Source organism: Perognathus longimembris, chromosome 20 (assembly GCF_023159225.1).
Source record: "Perognathus longimembris pacificus isolate PPM17 chromosome 20, ASM2315922v1, whole genome shotgun sequence".
Classification (NCBI taxonomy): Eukaryota; Metazoa; Chordata; class Mammalia; order Rodentia; family Heteromyidae; genus Perognathus; species Perognathus longimembris.
Genome location: NC_063180.1, coordinates 25,062,715 through 25,078,144, shown reverse-complemented (window position 1 = coordinate 25,078,144; position 15,430 = coordinate 25,062,715). Strand labels below are relative to the sequence as shown.

The 15,430-nt window shown below is 54.0% G+C and overlaps 1 protein-coding gene across 1 annotated transcript; it reads left to right on the top strand.

Moving 5' to 3' along the window:
* Positions 1-877: 877 nt before the first annotated feature.
* Nlrp12 (NLR family pyrin domain containing 12) lies at positions 878-14,139 on the top strand. Its single transcript, XM_048369362.1, is given in 11 exon segments — positions 878-1,289; positions 3,044-3,121; positions 4,350-5,314; positions 5,316-6,058; positions 8,005-8,175; positions 9,903-10,073; positions 10,506-10,676; positions 11,032-11,202; positions 11,902-12,072; positions 12,857-13,027; positions 14,052-14,139. Coding segments are annotated over 11 exon segments (3,186 nt in total). The 5' UTR covers positions 878-1,003.
* Positions 14,140-15,430: the final 1,291 nt, after the last annotated feature.

The window sequence follows — 15,430 nt, the reverse complement described above, 5'->3', positions numbered from 1 at the left end:
AAAAAGAGAAACAAGCATTTCTCCGAGCAGGAAGTGGGAGTTCGGGACTGTAATTGGCTTTGTGTACAGGAGAGAGAGCGCGTTTGTTTCCTCCAGGTTGGCTGACCTGGCAGGCTGGCTTTTGTCATGCCCTACTGGATCCATTAAAAGGTTGGGTGGGCTGTTGTTGTTTTCTTTCTTTCTTTCTTTCCTTATTTTTTTTCCCTTCACAGAAAAATAATCTCCTTTAATTTGCGCTTCTCAGTGTTTTATCAAGTGATCCAGACAAGGTGCTTTGCTAATTGCAGCCCTAGTTACGGGAGGCGATCTCCTCACCCCGTGCTGACCATGGACCAGGCCAGTGCTCTCTGCCCGCCCACCCTGGTGTGCTGGCGCCTCCTAGTGCTGCTCAAAGGACACTGCGGACAGTAGCCAGCCTCACCGAAATGCTCAGGAAGGGGCGGTTTCCATTGCTTCAAGAAAAAAAAAAAGAAAAGAACTGGTGGCTGTGAGATCTGAGGATCGTGGTTCAAAGCCAGCCTAGGCAGGAAATCCTATGACTCTTATCTTGAGTGAACCACCAAAAAGCTGAAGTGGAACTGTGGCTCAAGTGATAGAGCACTAGTCTTGAGCAAGAGAGAGAGAGAGAAACAGAGACAGAGACAGAGAGACAGAGAGAGACAGAGCACTCAGGGACAGTGCCCAGGCCAGAGTTCAAGCCCCAGTATGGATACAAAAAGGAAACAAACAGAAAAGCAAAAGCAAACAAACAAGAGTGGCTGTTTGTCAAGGGAGTGGGCAGGGGAGCGGAAGTGAGTCCCTAACAGTGGTTTCCCAATTCTCAACTTCCCCTTCTGCAGTGAATGGCCATCCTAGCCAGGGACAGGCAGGTGGGCTCTGGGCTGTGCTGCGGGTTGAGAAGTCCAGTTGGATTTCGGCAAGAGGCCTTTCTCCTCTCTGGTCCTGGCAGGGGACATGCCAGCACGGTCCCCTGCCTACGTGGGGCGCCTCCCAACCTCCCACCATGCTGATCAGAGCCAGCAATGATCTCTGCCGTCTGTCCACCTACCTGGAGGAACTGGAAGCCGCAGAACTGAAGAAGTTCAAGTTTTACTTGGGGACTGGGCAGGAGGGGGGCCAGGCCACCATCCCCTGGGGGCGGATGGAGGCAGCTGGGCCCCTGGAAATGGCCCAGCTGCTGGTGGCCCATTTGGGGACCAGGAACGCTTGGCTGGTGGCTCTTCGCACTTTTGAGCAGATCCACAGGAGGGACCTGTGGGAGAGAGGACAGAGAGAGGACGTGATGAAGGGTAAGGAGCGGGGGCGGGGGGGGGCCAGAGGGGTGTCCCCACCAATTCCCTCATTTGTCATTATCCCTCCCCCAGGGCTGATTTCCTCTGGTGTCTGTTTACACTGTCTTCTGCCCTGAAAACCTCCTCTATCTCCTTGGCCTGGAAAGTTGTTGTTGTTGTTGTTGTTGTTGTTGTTGTTGTTGTTGTTGTTCTTCTTCTTCTTCTTCTTCTTCTTCTTCTTCTTCTTCTTCTTCTTCTTCTTCTTCTTTTTCTTCTGCCAGTCCTGGGACTTGAACTCAGGGCCTGAGCACTGCCCCTGAGCTCCTTTTGCTCAAGGTTAGCATTCTACCACTTGAGCCACAGTGCCACTTCTGGCTTTTTCTGTGTATGTGGCACTGAGGAATTAAACCCAGGATTTCATGCATGCTAGGCAAGCACTACCCCTAAGCCACATTCCCAGCCTGAAAGTTCTTTTTTTCTACCTTCCTAGCAGTACTTGGAATTGAACACTTGCTAGGCAGGCCCTCTACAACTTGAGCCACACCTCCAGCCTCTTGTTTATTTCCTTCCTTCCTTCCTTCCTTCCTTCCTTCCTTTCTTTCTTTCTTTCTTTCTTTCTTTCTTTCTTTCTTTCTTTCTTTCTTTCTTTCTGTTTTTAAGTTGGTTCTTTTCTTTTTCTTTTTTGTACTGGTACTGGAGCTTGAAATTAGTGTCTCACTCTCTGTCTTAGTTCTTTTTCTCAAGGCTGGTGCTCTACCACTTGAACCATGCCTCTGTTTTTGGTTCTTTTATTTATTTATTTATTTATTTATTTTTTTGCTGATTAATTGGAGATAAAAGTCTTTCTTGGGGGCTGGGGATATGGCCTAGTGGCAAGAGAGCTTGCCTCGTATACATGAGGCTCTGGGTTCAATTCCCCAGCACCACATATATAGAAAATGGCCAGAAGTGGCGCTGTGGCTCAAGTGGCAGAGTGCTAGCCTTGAGCAAAAAGAAGCCAGGGACAGTGCTCAGGCCCTGAGTCCAAGCCCCAGGACTGGCAAAAAAAAAAAAAAAAAAAAAGTCTTTCTTGGATTTGACTGCCTGGGCTGGCTCCAGACTTCAGTCCTCAGATCTCAGCCTGCTGAGTAGCTAGGATTACAGGCAGGAGCCACTGGCGTCCAACTTAATTACACTTTTTATGTTTTTATGACTTACTTGTTTTTTTATTGGCCAGTCCTGGGGCTTGAACTCAGGGCCTGAGCACTGTCTGGCTTCTTTTTGCTCAAGTCTAGCACTCTACCAACTTGAGCCACAGCGCCACCTCTGGCCTTTTCTATATATATGTAGTGCTGAGGAATGAACCCTAGGGCTTCATGTATATGAGGCAAGCACTCTTGCCACTAGGCCATATTCCCAGCCCATGACTTACTTCTTTACTCACCAATTCTAGAGACCTGCAAATGGCTCAGCCCTAATTTTCTCCTCTCTGCAGGAGACTGACTCCCACTTAGCTCGTCCCCAGTACCAAGCAGGCAGCCGAGGCTGGTTTTGGAAAGGTGCTTCTGAGCCATTTCTTTCACTTCAAGAAGGCCCAGAGAGAGTGGGGCACCAGTGGCTCATGCCTGTAGTCCCAGCTACTCAGGGAGCTGAAATCTGAGGATGGAAGTTCAAAGCCCAGATATTCTGGGTGGTGGGTGGGCAGGCAACATGGATGGTGTTCTTGTGTCCTGGCTAATATGGCTGACGGCTAGCCAGATGGCTGCTAGCTAAGTGTCCAGTTTCTCTTCCAGTTACCCCACTTGGTCCAGGCCTGCTTGGAAGTCCATCGGGGTGCTTTCTGGAAGCCTTTCCTGGCCCTCCAAGGAAAGGTGAGCCCTGTTCTGTGCATTCAGGGAGCGATACAAGGTGGGGACCCAGAAAAAAGAGCAACTGATGAGGTTAGTCTGACTAAATCATAACATGTGCAGGTGTGAATTGTCATGGTGAGCCCCTATGTCCAATGGGTAAATATGCACTTAAACACTTAAGAATAAATGAAAAAGCCAGGCACTGGTGGCTCACGCCTGTCATCCTAACTACTCGGGAGACTGAGATCGGATGATCATGATTCAAAGCCAGCCTGAGTAGGAAACTCTGAGATGCTTTTTTTTGTTTGTTTGTTCTTTTTTTTTTTCTTCTTGACAGTCCTGGGCCTTGGACTCAGGGCCTGAGCACTGTCCCTGGCTTCTCTTTGTTTAAGGCTAGCACTCTGCCACTTGATCCACAGCACCACTTCTGGCCGTTTTCTATATATGTGGTGCTGGGGAATCGAACCCAGGGCTTCATGTATACAAGTCAAGCACTCTTGCCACTAGGCCATGTTCCCAGCCCCTCTGAGACGCTTATCTCCAGTAAACAACTTAGAAAAAGCTGGGAGTGGTGCTGTGACTCAGTGGTAGAGTGCCAACCTTGAGCAAAAGAAGCTAAGGACAGTGCCCAGGCCCAGAGTTCAAGCTCTAAGACCCACAAAATAAATAAACAAATAAGCAAATAAATAAAATAAAAAATAAAGAAAAACACCAGGCACCGGTGGCTCCCTTCTGCCATCCTAGCTACTCAGGAAGTTGAAATATAAGGATCATGGTTTAATGCCAGGCTGGGGAGGAACGTCTGTGAGACTCTTATCTCCAGGGAACCACCAAAAAACCAGAAGTGGCGCTGTGGCTCAAGTGGTAGAATGCTAGCCTTGAGCACTAAGAGGCTCAAGGACAGAGCCCAGGCCCTGAGTTCAAGCCCTAAAACTGACCAAAACAACAACAAACACCAATAAAACAACTAAGTAAAAGAGATGTGTTCAAGTCCCAGCATTTAAATAAAGAGGATGAGAACAGAAGGCTTCCTTCTGCAGGCCCCTGGAAAGCCTGCTGTTCCTTCCCCCCACCCAAGGTTCTCAGATTGCCCTGTGCACACTGTCCTGTGTCCTGTGGGCATGGCAGGACCACCAGCTACCTGACCACATTTTTCTGTGGGTGTGGCAGGGCCACGGGCACCTGGCCACGGCTCGTGCTCTCCTTTGGGCCCACTAACGTTGTTGGTGGCTCCTCCCTGTCCTTGCAGGGCCCCAGGAGACCTACAGGGAGCACGTGCGTAGGAAGTTCGGGCTTATGGAGGACCGCAATGCTCGCCTTGGGGAGTGCGTCCACCTGAGTCACCGCTACACTCGGCTGCTGCTTGTGAAGGAACACTCAAACCCCACATGGACCCAGCAGAAGCTTCTGGACACCAGCTGGGGGCACGGCGGGTCCATGAGCCCCCAGGCCAGCCCCATCCAGATGGAGACTCTGTTCGAGCCGGATGAGGAGCGGCCCGAGCCACCCCGCACCGTGGTCCTGCAGGGTGCAGCCGGCATCGGGAAGTCCATGCTGGCTCACAAGCTCATGCTCGACTGGGCCGCCGGGAAGCTGTTCCAGGACAGGTTCGCGTACGTCTTCTACATCAACTGCAGAGAGATGAACCGTGGCGATGTCTGCTACAGCACCCAAGACCTCATTGCTAACTGCTGGCCGGAGCCTGTGGTGCCCTTCCAGGAGCTTCTCCAGGCTCCCCACTGCCTCCTGTTCATCCTCGATGGCTTTGATGAGCTGAAGCCTTCTGTCCAGGACCGTCCAGGGCCCTGGTGCTCCGACAGGGAGGAGAAGCAACCCCCGCAGCGGCTCCTCCACAGCCTGATCCGGAAGCAGCTGCTTCCAGAAGTGTCCTTGCTGATTACCACTCGCCCCTCGGCCTTGGAGATGCTGCAGGGTCTGCTAGAACATCCCCGGCATGTGGAGATCCTGGGCTTCTCCGAGGCCGAGAGGGAAGAGTACTTTTCCAGATACTTCCACGATGCCCAGCAGGCCCGGCAGGTCTTCCGGCTGGTCAAGGAGAACGAACCGCTCTTCACCATGTGCTTCGTGCCTCTCGTCTGCTGGGTGGTCTGCACCTGCCTCAAGCAGCAGCTGGAGGCCGGGGGGCTCCTAAGACAAACGTCCAGGACCACCACTGCCGTCTACCTGCTCTACTTCATGAGCCTGGTGCCGAGGACCCCGACGGGGCGGGGCCCCCCCCCGCAGCCACCCCGGGCTGTGCTCCCTGGCTGCCCATGGCCTGTGGAACCAGAAGGTTCTGTTCCGAGAGGAAGACCTCCGGACCCACGGCCTGGATGGCACCGACGTCTCTGCCTTCCTCAACACCAACATCTTCCAGAAAGACATCGGCTGTGAGAAATTCTACAGCTTCATCCATCTGAGCTTCCAGGAGTTCTTTGGGGCCATGTTTTACATCCTGGACAGGGCGGACAGTGGGCTGGGTCCAGAGCAGACGGTGACGCGGCTGCTGGCAGAATATGGATTCTCAGAAAGGAGTTTCTGGGCCATCACGGTCCGATTCCTCTTTGGGCTCCTCAATGAGGAGATACAGAACTTTCTGGAAAGGAATCTGGGCTGGAAGACCTCACCCCATGTCAAGGCCCAAGTGCTGGACTGGATAGGGAGCCAGGCTCAGAGCCGGGGCTCCAGCCTGCAGCAGGGCACCCTGGAGCTGCTGGGCTGCCTGTACGAGATCCAGGAGGAGGCCTTCATCCACCGGGCCCTCAGCCACTTCCAGGTGCTGCACGTCAGCCACGTGGCCACCACCATGGAGCACATCATCTGCTCATTCTGTGCCAGACACGGCGGGAATGTGGCGGTGCTGCACCTGCAGGGTGCAGCCTCCACCTACGGCGCTGAGGCCAGGGACCAGGACCACAGGACAGGGCCCTTAGGAGGCCCCACACTGTCCACGCAGCCGTAAGGACCTGGGGTTGGCTCTCCAAGCCCCTGTGGTTAATGTAGTGTGTGTGTGTGTGTGTGTGTGTGTGTGTGTGTGTGTGTTTGCTCAAGGCTGGCACTCTACCCACTTGAGCCACAGCTCCACTTCCAGCTCTTTGGCAGCTCATCAGAGATAAGAGTCTCATGGACTCTCCTACACAGACTGGCTTTGAACCATGATCCTCAGATCTCAGCCTCTTGAATAATAAGGATAAGCATGAGCCAACAGTACCCAGCTTGAACTCATGGTGTTGGGCTGGAGCCAGCCTCCCCTGCCCTTTACACACACACACACACACACACACACACACACACACACACACCACCACCACCACCACCACCACCATCCTACTCCCCAAGTTTCCAAATTCATGCCCTTAACCACTGGTACAGACTTGTTTTGGCAACAGAAATAGGATGACCTGAGTGACATCTAGTGGGCAGAAGTGGCAAGTGCATGCTACAGCCGCTCCTCAGCTAATTCAGGGGGCTGAGGTCTGAGGATCAAGGTTCAAAACCAGCCCAGGCAGTAAAGCTCATGAGACTCATATGCCTCCAATGAACCACCAAAAGTCCAGAGCCGTGGTCCCAAGTGGTAGAGTGTTAGCACTGAGGGGGAAAAAAGGGAGACAGCACCCAGGTGTTGGGACTAGCGCGACTAGCGCGGTCACAAGCCTGCCCCCCCGCCCCCCCCCCCCCGCCATACACACACACACACACACACACACACACACACACACACACACACACACGCAAAGAGGTTTTTAGATGGTCTGGCTTTTTAAAGAGAATTTTAATTACAGTCATCAGATTTCTCACTGATAAAAAGCCCAGACAGAGAGGCCTGGAGCTTAGCACCGCCAGCTCAGAATCCCTTACTATCTCAGTCCTTATCTGAAATGCTTGGGACCCTAAATGTTCCAAATTCCTGACTTAAAAAAAAAACCAACAAAACGATTTTGAGGAAAGGAAAAAACCTTAGGCGCAAGAACTAAACCTGAAATTTTCTTGTGTTTCCCAGGCGCCTTAGAAGGGAATTTCCCACGCGACTGCCTCTTCATTTCTTCCGCTCCTGACTGGGGTGGAACTAGGGCTGGGGTCTCCCTTGCATACCAGGCTTCAACTGCACCCCATAGAGCCCCAACCCTCTTTTTTTAATTTTTTATTTTTTGCCAGTCCTTGGGCTTGAAGTCAGGGCCTGAGCACTGTCGAGCTCTTTATGTTTAAGGCTAGCACCACTTGAGCCACAGCACCACTGCCGGCTTTTTCTGTGTAAGTGGTACCGAGGAATCGAACCCAGGGCCTCGTGCATGCTCGGCAAGCACTCTACCACTAAGCCAAACTCCCGCTGGCCCCCTGCCCCCCCACCCAATCCTCATCGTTTATGGGTGGTTGATTTAGTGTTTGGTTCCCGTAACTGAATCAATCTGAGTGCATCCAGGAGGTGAAACCCATCTCCTATCTGGAGATTCATGCCCACTCTTCCTGCTCTGAGAACGAGGCTGTTAGGTCCAGCAGGCAACCTCGAAGCTAATGTGACATGAAGATGACAGCCAGCCATGGTAGTGAAGGCTTTAATCCCAGCCTAGGGATGCTGACGAGGGGGGATCAGGGAATTTGAGGTCTAGCAAGAGTCTGTATCAAAAACAATTCTAAGTGGGCACCAGTGGCTCACGCCGGTCATCCCAGCGACTCAGGAGGCTGAGAGCTGAGGATCATGGTTCAAAGCCAGCCTGGGCAGGAAAGTTAGTGAGATTCTTAACTGTAATGAACCAGCAAAAAACTAGAAATGGGGCTGTGGCTCAAGTAGTAGGCCCTGAGTTCAAGCCCAAGCCCACGTATGCACGCGCACACACACACACACACACACACACAGTTGAAAAGTGCTGTGTAGAGCTATGTGTCAGCCTGTGTCCTTCATGCAGACCCGAGAGGAACCTGCTGCCTGGCGCCTACAGTGAGCACCTGGCTGCGGCCCTGCGCACCAACCCCAGCCTGGTGGAGCTGGCACTGTGCCGCAGTGCCTTGGGAACAAGCGGGGTGCAGCTCCTGTGCCAGGGTCTCACGCACCCCAACTGCCGGCTCCAGAACCTCAGGTGAATCCCAGATGACCAGTAGTTAGCCCTCCCTCCCTCCCTCCCTTCCTTCCCTTCCTCCCTCCTTTCTTGCCTCCCTCCCTCCCTCCCTCCCTCCCTCCCTCCCTCCCTCCCTCCCTCCCTCCCTCCCTCCCTCCCTCCCTCCCTTCCTTCCTCCCTTCCTTCCTTCTTCCCTCCCTCCCTTCCTCTCTCACTCCTCCCCCCCCCCCCATTTTTTTGCCAGAACTAGGGGCTTGAACTCTGGGCCCACTCCAGCCACAGCTCTGCTTCTGGCTGGTTAGCTGAAGATGAGCGTCACACAGACTTTCCCACCCAGGCTGGCTTTGAACTATGATCCCCAAATATCAGTTTCTGGAATAGCCGGGATGACAGGGGTGAGCCACTGCGGGCTTTCATTGCTCTGCTTTTTTTTTTTTTTTTTTTTTTTTTTTTTTGCCAGTCCTGGGCCTTGGACTCAGGGCCTGAGCACTGTCCCTGGCTTCTTTTTGCTCAAGGCTAGCACTCTGCCACTTGAGCCACCGTGTCACTTCTGGCCGTTTTCTATATACGTGGTGCTGAGGAAGCAAATCCAGAGCTTCATGTATACGAGTCAAGTACTCTTGCCACTAGGCCATATTCCCAGCTCTTTGCTTTTCTTTCTTTTTTCTTTTTTTTCTTTTTTGAGAAACAGCAGGTCTTGCTATATAGCAAGGCTGACCTCACACTGGAGATCGCCCTGCTGCAGCCTCTCCTGGGCTCACACTCCAGGCTTGTACCCCACTGTTCCCCTGGCCCCGTGGTCGCCACTGAACTCCAGTTATTGCTTCCATATGGGGCTCGGCAGAAACCATGTGGGATGGTGGATCTCAACCTAGAGTTGATTTCCTCCCTGTGCTGGAGTCACGATGGAGGCCCGGGCTTCGCCTAGCACATGACACCTGTCTGGGTCCTCCCCTGGGAGAGGGCTCCATATGTATGACTTTTGAGGGGGGCACATTTCAGACCCCAGTGCCTGGGTGTTAGTTTGCCGGGTGCCAGTGGCTCATACTTGTCTTGGCTGAGTTGGAAGCCAGCCTGGGCTTTCAGAAAGTCTGTAGTCTGTAAGACTCTTTTCTTTTTCAGTTGTGGGGCTCAGGGCCTGAGCTTTTTTTTTTTTGTTCAAGCGCACTACCACTTTGAGCCACAGCGCCACTTCTGGTTTTCTAGTGCTTCTTTGGAGTTAAAGAGTCTCACAGACTTTCCTGCCTGGGCTGGCTTTGAACTGTGATCCTGAGCTCTCAGCCTCCTGAGTAGCAGGGATGACAGGTGTGAGCCACCATGGCCTAGCTTTTTAATTTTAGATAAAGAAAAACCTGTGTAACTTTTTATTTTTTTTTAAGGAGAGAAAAGGTTACCAAAAAAAAAAAAAAAAAAAGGAAAAAAAAAAGAAAAAAGGTAAGCACTGGCAGCTCACGCCTGTCATCCTAGCTACTCAGGAGGCTGAGATATGAGGATCCCAGTTCAAAGCCAGCCTTGGCAGGAAAGTCTATGAGTCTTATCCCCAATGAATCATCAGAAAACTGGAAGTGGAGTCAGGGCTCAAAGTGGTAGAGCACCAGCCTTGAGTGAAGGAGCTCAGAGACAGAGTTCAGGCCCCGAGTTCAAGCCCCAATGACAGAGAGAGAGAGAATAGAGAGAGAAATAGGGAACTCACCACGTGGTCACAGGAGACATGATTCCTTCTTCCCTCTCCTCCCATCCCACCGCAGGCTGAAGCGGTGCCGCGTCTCAGGCGTGGCCTGCAGGTCCCTGGCGGCCGCCCTTACCGCCAACCAGCACCTGCTGAGGATGGACCTGAGCGGGAACAGCCTGGGGCTGGCAGGCCTGACGCTGCTCTGCCAGGGGCTCCAGCACCCCGGCTGCAGGCTGCAGATGCTCCAGTGCGTGAGCCCAGCCCCCCCCCCCCCCCCCCCCCGCTTAAAGCAGTGCTTCGCTTGCTTCCCCCATTTGTTATTTTGTGTGTGTGTGTGTGTGTGTGTGTGTGTGTGTGTGTGTGTGTGTGTGTGTGTACCAGTCCTAGGGCTTGAACTCAGAGCCTGGGCATTGTCCCTGAGCTTTATCCCTCAAGGCTGGTGGTGCTCTACTACTTGAACCACAGCTCCATTTGCAGGGTTTGAGTGGTTTATTGGGGATCAGAGTGGCTGGCTTTGAACCAGGATCCTCAGATCTCAGCCTCTACTCTCTTGAGTAGTTGGGATGACAGGCCTGAGCCACTGTGCCCGGCTTGGTTGTGGGTCCCCATCCCAGCTACCCGGCAGCAAAGCCGGTGAGTGTGGAGTCCATGCTGCATCTCCTCGCCTCTGTCCTCCCAGGCTGAGGAAGTGTCTGCTGGAGGCTGAGGCCGGCCGTGCGCTGGCCTCTGTGCTCCGTGCCAACCGGCACCTGGTGGAGCTGGACTTGACGGGGAACCCGCTGCAGGACCTGGGCCTGGAGCAGCTCTGCGAGGGCCTGCGGCACCCGGACTGCCGGCTGCAGACCCTGTGGTGAGACCTTCCGCTTGCTCCTGCGGCCAGAGCTCAGGCTGCCCATGCCTGCAGAGCTTGCTTGGCTGGGGCTCTGCCATGTGAGTCATTCTTTCTATCTTGCTTTTTGCTGGTGGTCATGGAGTCTCGGTTCTTCTTGCAATAGCTTTCTTTCTTTTCTTTTCTTTTCTTTTGCCAGCCCTGGGGCTTGAACTCAGGGCCTGGGCACTGTCTCGGAGTCCCAGACTTTCCTGCCTGGGCTGGCTTGGAACCGCAATCCTCAGATCTCAGCCTCCTGAGTAGCTGGGATGACAGGTGTGAGCCACTGTGCCCGGCTTGCCTGGCTTTGACCCACGCTGGAGTTCTCTTTGTGCAGGTTGAAGATCTGCCACCTCACAGCAGCTGCCTGCGAGCACCTGGCCTGCGCCCTCAGTGCTGGCGGGTCCCTGGCTGAGCTGGACCTGAGCCTCAACGACCTGGGGGACCAGGGAGCCCTGCTGCTCTCAGAAGGCCTGGGCCACCCTGCGTGCAAGCTGCAGACACTCAGGTGAGGGGGGTGTTGTCCTAGCCCTGTCTGCCCTCCTGAGCCCCAGCCACACCCTCCTCCTTCCAGGGAACCCTTCTGTTTCCAGTGTGCCAGGAGAATCATGAGTTCAAACCCAACCTGATCTACATAAAGACAGTCTCCAAGTGAACAACCAACAGCCAGGTGCCAGTGGCTCACGCCTGTGATCCTGGCCACTCAGGAGGCTGAGATCTGAGGTTTGCCATTCAAAGCCAGCCCAGGCAGAAAAGCCCGTGAGACTCTTAGCTCCAATAAGCCACTCGGAAAAAGCCGGAAGTGGTGCTGTGGCTCAAGTGGTAGAGCGCCAGCCTTGAACAAAAAAAAGCTCAGGGACAGGGCCCCAGCCCTGAGTTCAAGTCCTGGGACACACACACACACACACACACACACACTCACACACACTCAATCCCCTGCTCACCAGCCACGGCCTGACCTACTTGTTATAGCATCCTCAGGCAGCTAGAAGGTTCTGGTACATTCCACAGGCACCATGCATGCATTTCTGCACATTCTTGTTTCCCTCCCGGTCCCCTCCTCCTGCCTGTTTCCTCTGGGCGGGGGGGGGGGGGGGATGGGGGGGAATTCAGACCACCATGCCCAGGCCCCAGCCCCGTCCCCCTCACCCCCCCTCCCTTTGCAGCCTCTCAGCCCTCCACTCAGCCCCTTTGCTCTGGTTTCCAGGCTGGGCATCTGCCGGCTGGGCCCGGCCGCCTGCAGGGCGCTGTCCCACGCGCTGCAGCTCAATGGCCGCCTGCGAGACCTGGACCTGAGTTTCAATGACCTGGGGGACATGGGGGTGCAGCTGCTGGGGGAAGGGCTGAGGCACCCTGCGTGCAGGCTGCAGAAGCTGTGGTGAGTGAGGGGCGCGGGGATGGGGGTAGGAGGGTGGCTGGCGTAGGAACACTGCCTTCTTTTTTTCTTTTTTTTTTTGGCCAGTCCTGGGGTTTGAACTCAGGGCCTGAGCACTGTCCCTGGCTTCTTTTTGCTCAAGGCTAGCACTCTGCCACCTGAGCCAAGCGCCACTTCTGGCTTTTTCTATATATGTAGGGCTGGGGAATGGAACCCAGGGCTTCATGTATACGAGATGAGCACTTTACCACTAGGCCATATTCCCAGCCCCTTTCTTTTGTTTTTAACCTCCAATGGAACAGGGGGGAAAAAAAATAAGAGCTCAGGGACAGCATCTAGTCCCTAACTTTGAGCCCCAGGACTGGCACTTCCTCCCCCCCCCCCCCCCCCCCCCCCCCCGCCCCCGGGAATATCTTGAATGCCTTCCATTATCAGATCGCCTTTATCCTGGGCTGGGTCCCAGTTGCTTCCTTTTTAAATTGCTCCCTTAAAAACTTCAATCCAAGCTGGCCCCAGGGGCCACACCTGTAATCCTTGCTGCTTGGGAGGACGGATGTGTGCAGCCAGCCAGGCAGACAAATCCACCACATCCTTACCTCCGAGGAACCACCCGAAAGCCAGAAGTGGTGTGGCTCGGTAGAAAAAGTGAAAAAGTTCAGAGGCAGCACCCACGCCCTGAGTTCAAGCCCCGGGACTGGCTGACACGCGAGCGCGTGCGTGCGCGCGCGCGCACACACACACACACACACAGACATAGTGCGTGTTCCCCGTCCCCCGCCCTTTGCAGGCTGGACAGCTGCGGCCTCACCGCCCAGGCCTGTGAGGACCTCTCCTCCACCCTGGCCACCAGCCAGACCCTGAGCGAGCTCTACCTCACCCACAATGCCCTGGGGGACGCAGGAGTGCGGCTGCTGTGCCAGAGGCTGGCGTTGCCCGGCTGCCGACTGCGCGTGCTCTGGTGAGAGGTGGTCCCCCTTCCTTCCCCCTCCCCCCACTTCGCTCTGGGTGACAGCAGGGCAAGGTGCGCCAGCATGCAGCCAGGAGTCAGCTGGCCAAGGAACCTGAACCAAGAACATTTGATTCAGCCAGGTCCTGATGCTCTCACCTAGAAGCTCAGCGGCTGTTCGGGAGGCTGAGATCTGAGGAATATTGGGCAGGAGCGCCCTTGACTCTGATCTCCAATGAGCCACCAAAAAAACCCAAAGTGGAGCCAAGGCTCGTGTGATAGGGCGCCACCAACCAGCCCTGCGGGAAATAGCTTAAGAAGCAGCACCCAGGCCGAGTTCAAGCCCAGGACTCACACACACAAATCCCATATTTGCACGCATATAACTGGAACACAGACCAAAGTCTTGGCCATCTTGTTAGTTGATGGTGTGCAGGGTTGGGGGAGGGGGGGAGAGTCTCCCTGCGTAGGCTAAGCAGACCTCAACTGTGACCCCACGGGTTCCTCAGGCAGGAATTATAGGCATGTGTGACCGCACCCTGCTCCACTCCCTAATCTCTCAAATGGGGGCAATTGTAGCTGAGAATCTGGCATTTGTCAGCTGCAAGCTCGCTCCAATTCTTATCGCTTACCAAACCCAGTGACATTTCTAAGCCCCAGTCATCTGCAAAGAGGAGGCATTCTAAAGTAACCGAGGCACTTAAAGAAATTGGGACTAGAAGAGAACAAACCTACTTTCCAATAAGGTTGGATTACAATGCCGGATAATCAGGTTTCATCAGATTCCCATGATTGTTATCCAAGTGTGTGTTTTCACCTAAGGGTGGCGCCCCACCACTTGAGCCACAGCTCCGCTCCTGGCTTCTTAGTGGCTCATGGGAGATAAATATAAGCCAGACTTTTCTGCCGAGGCTGGCTTCAAACTGTGGCTCTCAGCTCTTGCCATGCTGAGTAGGTGGGATCACAAGAGTGAGCCACAGCACTGGGCCTGCCTGTCACCGAGGGGATGGTGACACAGCCCTCCCGGTGTCCTTAGGTTATTTGGGATGGATCTGAACAAATCCACGCACAGGAGGCTGGCAGCTCTTCGAAGAGCCAAACCTTACCTGGACCTGGGCTGCTGAGCACAGTAAAGCCTCACCCCTCACAAGCACGACCTTGGGGTGCAGGGGATGGAACCCAAAGAGCTTGCGCCCCTATGCCCTAGGTGAGATGGGGTCTCACTATAGCTACCTTTGCCAGCCTTGACTGAGACAAACTTGCCATCATGCTTGTGGTGGGGAAGGGAAAACGGGGCTGAGACAGATGCTCTCCTAGACTTGGGCCTTTGTTAAATAAACGTAACCATGTTCCTTTTGCTGAAGTTACAGCAGCAGCCAACGCAGCTGGGGACCAGGAGAGAGCCATTCCCATTGGCCCAGGTGCTTGAACAGGGCAGCCTGGCCGCTCTACCTAGCAGATTGACGAGTTCCCCTGCCCAGAGCGGCCCTAAACCACAGCTCAGATCCGAGTCCAGGATCTAAGATTACAGGGCTCATGGAAGTGATTGGGGATACACTGGGGTACACCACTGCCACCTAGTGGTCAGCAGGTGCAACTGAGGAGAGGGGGACTTGAGTTACCACACCCATTTGCTTAGTTCAATATTTCTAAAGCCTCAACCTGAGCAGCTGGTAGCCATTAATCCTAATGCTTACTATGGCAAGCTACAGCTGCACATGGGGGGGGTTTGACCATGAACACTTAGCACTCATTAGGCACTGTGCAAGGTGCAAGGGCTTTGCTGGCTTTATTGCTAGCCAGTTTTTATATACAAAGCATTTACAAGGTACCTCAGTAGAAGCTTCAAATAACTTTATTTATATATATATAAAGATTAAAAACGGAATTATCACTGTTGGGAAAGCATGAGTCTAGGAGGCGGCAAAGGTGTAAACCTTTAGCCTTGGCTGAGGGCGTCGGTGGAGATGGTTCAGCCTCGTCGTAGCCCCCCGGTGGCTTTCCACAGCCGGTGACACACAAAATGGAAGCACTTTCCAGATCTACACAGACAAGTGCCTTCATTTTGAGCACCCACCAGCTGGGAGTCCATGGAGTTCAGGTCTCAAGTGCTCCGATAAACCTGCAGGTGGGTGGGCCCAAAACATAGCAAAAAACTTGCTGGAGCCCCTCCCAACCTTCAGCAGCCAAGAAACAGTACCCCAACACCCGAAATGCAGCCCACAAGCTTCGCTGGCCCGTGCCTACTGAGGTAGACAAGCCCAAACTCACAGCGTAACCCAATTCAGCCCAACAAACTCAACTCCCGGGCACTGTCGGGCCCCATGCGGTCTCGCAGCTCGGCGCCGGCCGGGAACACTCAAATGTCGTAGCACTTTCTACCTGGATTACAGAAGAGCGCTCCCACATTTGAGT